This window comes from Egretta garzetta, unplaced genomic scaffold (genome assembly GCF_000687185.1).
Source record: "Egretta garzetta isolate BGI_Z169 unplaced genomic scaffold, ASM68718v1 scaffold299, whole genome shotgun sequence".
Lineage (NCBI taxonomy): Eukaryota > Metazoa > Chordata > Aves > Pelecaniformes > Ardeidae > Egretta > Egretta garzetta.
The window spans coordinates 1331613-1334341 of record NW_009260696.1 but is presented as its reverse complement, the minus strand read 5'-3'; the positions used below and the strand labels follow the sequence as shown (position 1 = coordinate 1334341).

At 39.7% G+C, this 2729-nt stretch overlaps 1 protein-coding gene across 2 annotated transcripts in view; it reads right to left on the bottom strand.

The window, feature by feature from the left end:
- SDK1 (sidekick cell adhesion molecule 1) overlaps positions 1-2729 on the bottom strand; it is a 419730-nt gene that overhangs the window by 72914 nt on the left and 344087 nt on the right. For both annotated transcript variants that reach the window (XM_035901353.1, XM_035901352.1), the window contains 2 exons: positions 1109-1224; positions 649-838 (listed from right to left, as the gene is read on the bottom strand). In XM_035901353.1, the coding sequence (XP_035757246.1) occupies positions 649-838; positions 1109-1224 (306 nt within the window). The remainder of the gene's footprint in view (positions 1-648; positions 839-1108; positions 1225-2729) is intronic.

The window sequence follows — 2729 nt, the reverse complement described above, 5'->3', positions numbered from 1 at the left end:
TGAACTAAATTGCGCCAGGAATGCTCCCACCACACCAGTGCGTTCAGAGAGCACTGGGGCGAGGGACTCGCTTGGGTTCCTGCAACACATCCGACTGATTCGGGAGTCCCGGAGCTCCTGGGAAGTGCTGGAGGCAGTTGCAAGAGGAAGCTGGTGCGATCATCAGGGTGAATGCCTTGTTCTTTTGGGAAAAAAACTGAGAATGGGATACTGAAGTTGCAAATTCTCTTTCCTTCAGTCCCATCAGACACAATTTGTTTATTGCTGTCATTGCAGCACTTTTTTTTTTAAGAGCATGATTGAACTTCAGTAGGAATTTATAATTGGGCTCTAAAAATTGTCTTCAATAGAAATTATCTACACTGAGCTTCAGAGGACAATTTTAGAAGTTTTCTTCCTCTTCATCAGCTGCAGGGAAAGATAAGACTGGTTTTCTGTGGTTTTGCCAAATCCTCAGCCCACAGCCAACGGAATAGTGCTGAGTTATACTAGGTAGGGACCAAGTCCTTTAGGTTCAAAGTTGGAAAAAAACCCAAACAACCAAATAGCCTTAGTGTGGGCTGTTGTCTACACTTGCTTCACTAAAAGAAAGCAGTGTGAAAATGTTGGATCAAATAAGATACTTATTTTGGTAACCTTTCAACTTACCATCATCCTTGGTTCTTTCTATAACTGCGGGAGAGCTGGGGACTCCATCTCCGATACGAGTGAATGCCAGTACCTGGATCTCATAGAGCACGTATTTCCGCAAGCCAGACAGCAGGAAAGACTGCGTGTGGTTACCTCTTACCATTTGGCTCTTTGGTTCAGAGTCTAAATCTTTTGCTTTGAAAAGTATCTGTGGAATAAATGTATATGAAATCGAGAACAGAAAAGATTGTTACGTTAAGGACTGAAAAGAAGAGTACGCATTTTAGGTTCCTCCTTTTCACAAAATATAAAATGAGATTATATTCACCCCTTTAAAAACCAGCACACTTCCTATATCTTCTCCAGCTGATTTATGGAGAATATTAATATCCAGCAGGTGAATAATAAATAAAAAATGCAAAAACACATCCAGGTAATGCATTAAAAATTAAGCAAGCATGAAACTCCAGTTGCATACCTTGTAACCCAGGATGAGACCATTCTGCTCTGACTCGGGGACTGCGGTCCACGTCAGAAGGATCTGGGTGGAGCTCACGGCTTCAGCAGAGACGTTCTCAGGAGGAGCAGAGGGAACTGGAATCACACGGCATAACCAAAAGCAGAAATAGGTAAGGCATCCTAGATAATTTTGCTCCATCTCTCTATCTGCTTGGGATCATTCCAGGATCCCATAGAAGAGTACTCAAATCCAAAAGGACTAGAATAAGTTCTAGACAAACCCTTCTTCTTTTGTATTCATTCTACGGCATCTTCATATTTCAGCCTGTTTCGCAATTTCTTGCCCATTCATCTCGGAAATCACAATGTTTGTAAAGGGTTAAACATTTAATACTAATCAGTGTCTACAGATAGACAGTCAATATAGACAGATAGAAACAAATTTCAGGTTCTATATTTCAGGTTTCTTGCAGTAATTAGCATCAAGTTTAAATTGCTGGACTTCTACAAAAGTCTTTCTCCTAGTATTTCTTTCCCATACATTTTATTCCCCTATGCCAAAAGCCAGAAATCTTTATGAATGGGAGTTTATCTTATGGTACAATCTGTTCTAAAGAGAAGTTTTACGCCACCCTGGCTTCCTATATTATCTGAAGGGAAATTATAGCGTCTCGTCTAGAGTTAGCAATAATTTCAACCACTGGATTGCACTCCCAGTTCAGTCAGAAGTTCTTTAACCTCTAAGCCTTTTGATTATGTGATAGTGCTCAACATTTGCAATACATCAATTATAGATGGATACATTAAGCAAGGTGTATTTTCCGGGACTGATATGGTGTAAATGAAAGATATGCCTATTTCATTTATGTTGCAAAATTGGCTTTTATGAAACTAGAAACATCATTAGACTGATGGCACAGGAACACTGTAATTTTCTCTGACTTGAGAGAAGAGCAAACTTGCATTTTCTCATGCCATTAAAACTCTAACCGCTGCAGAACCACCACACAACTACAAGCTTTTGTAGGCAAGCTTAATAGCATGCCGTGTTATGCAAGCCGAATTTGAGGCTATTTTTAAGAGTTCGCATTTTTATGCTGCCCTTTTGCATTTTTTTTTTTTTTCTTTTTCCCATGGCATTTCCAACCTCTGAAGGGTACAATCTTTTCTGAAGCATGATACACCTGTCAGACCTCAAGAGAACATTTCACCAAGTTATGTTACACAAGCACTTCTGGCCAGTAAGGCTTGATTAGGTCCTGAATATATCACAAAAAGGAGCACAAATCTGTGCCAAAAGTAATGCTTTCCCGGCTGTCCGAATGAAAGAACAGATCTGCTGTTTTGAAGGCGAGCTCCTGAAGCTCCTAGCAACACGAACGAGATAATGAGTATGACACCAGAATTAATATAAATTGAAAAAAAACCCCACACCGCCCCCCACCCTTGTGCACTCAAGGTTAACTGCAGAGATAGTAATTTCTGAAACAATTTCCCTGTTACCAATTATTTGGGACATGAGAAACAGAGCACCATCACACAACACTGCAGCAGACTAAAATCCAATTTTTTTTCCCCCTCCAACCCTGAAGTGCCTTTTTTTTTTTTTTTTTTTTTTTTTTAAATTTTTTCTTACTTTT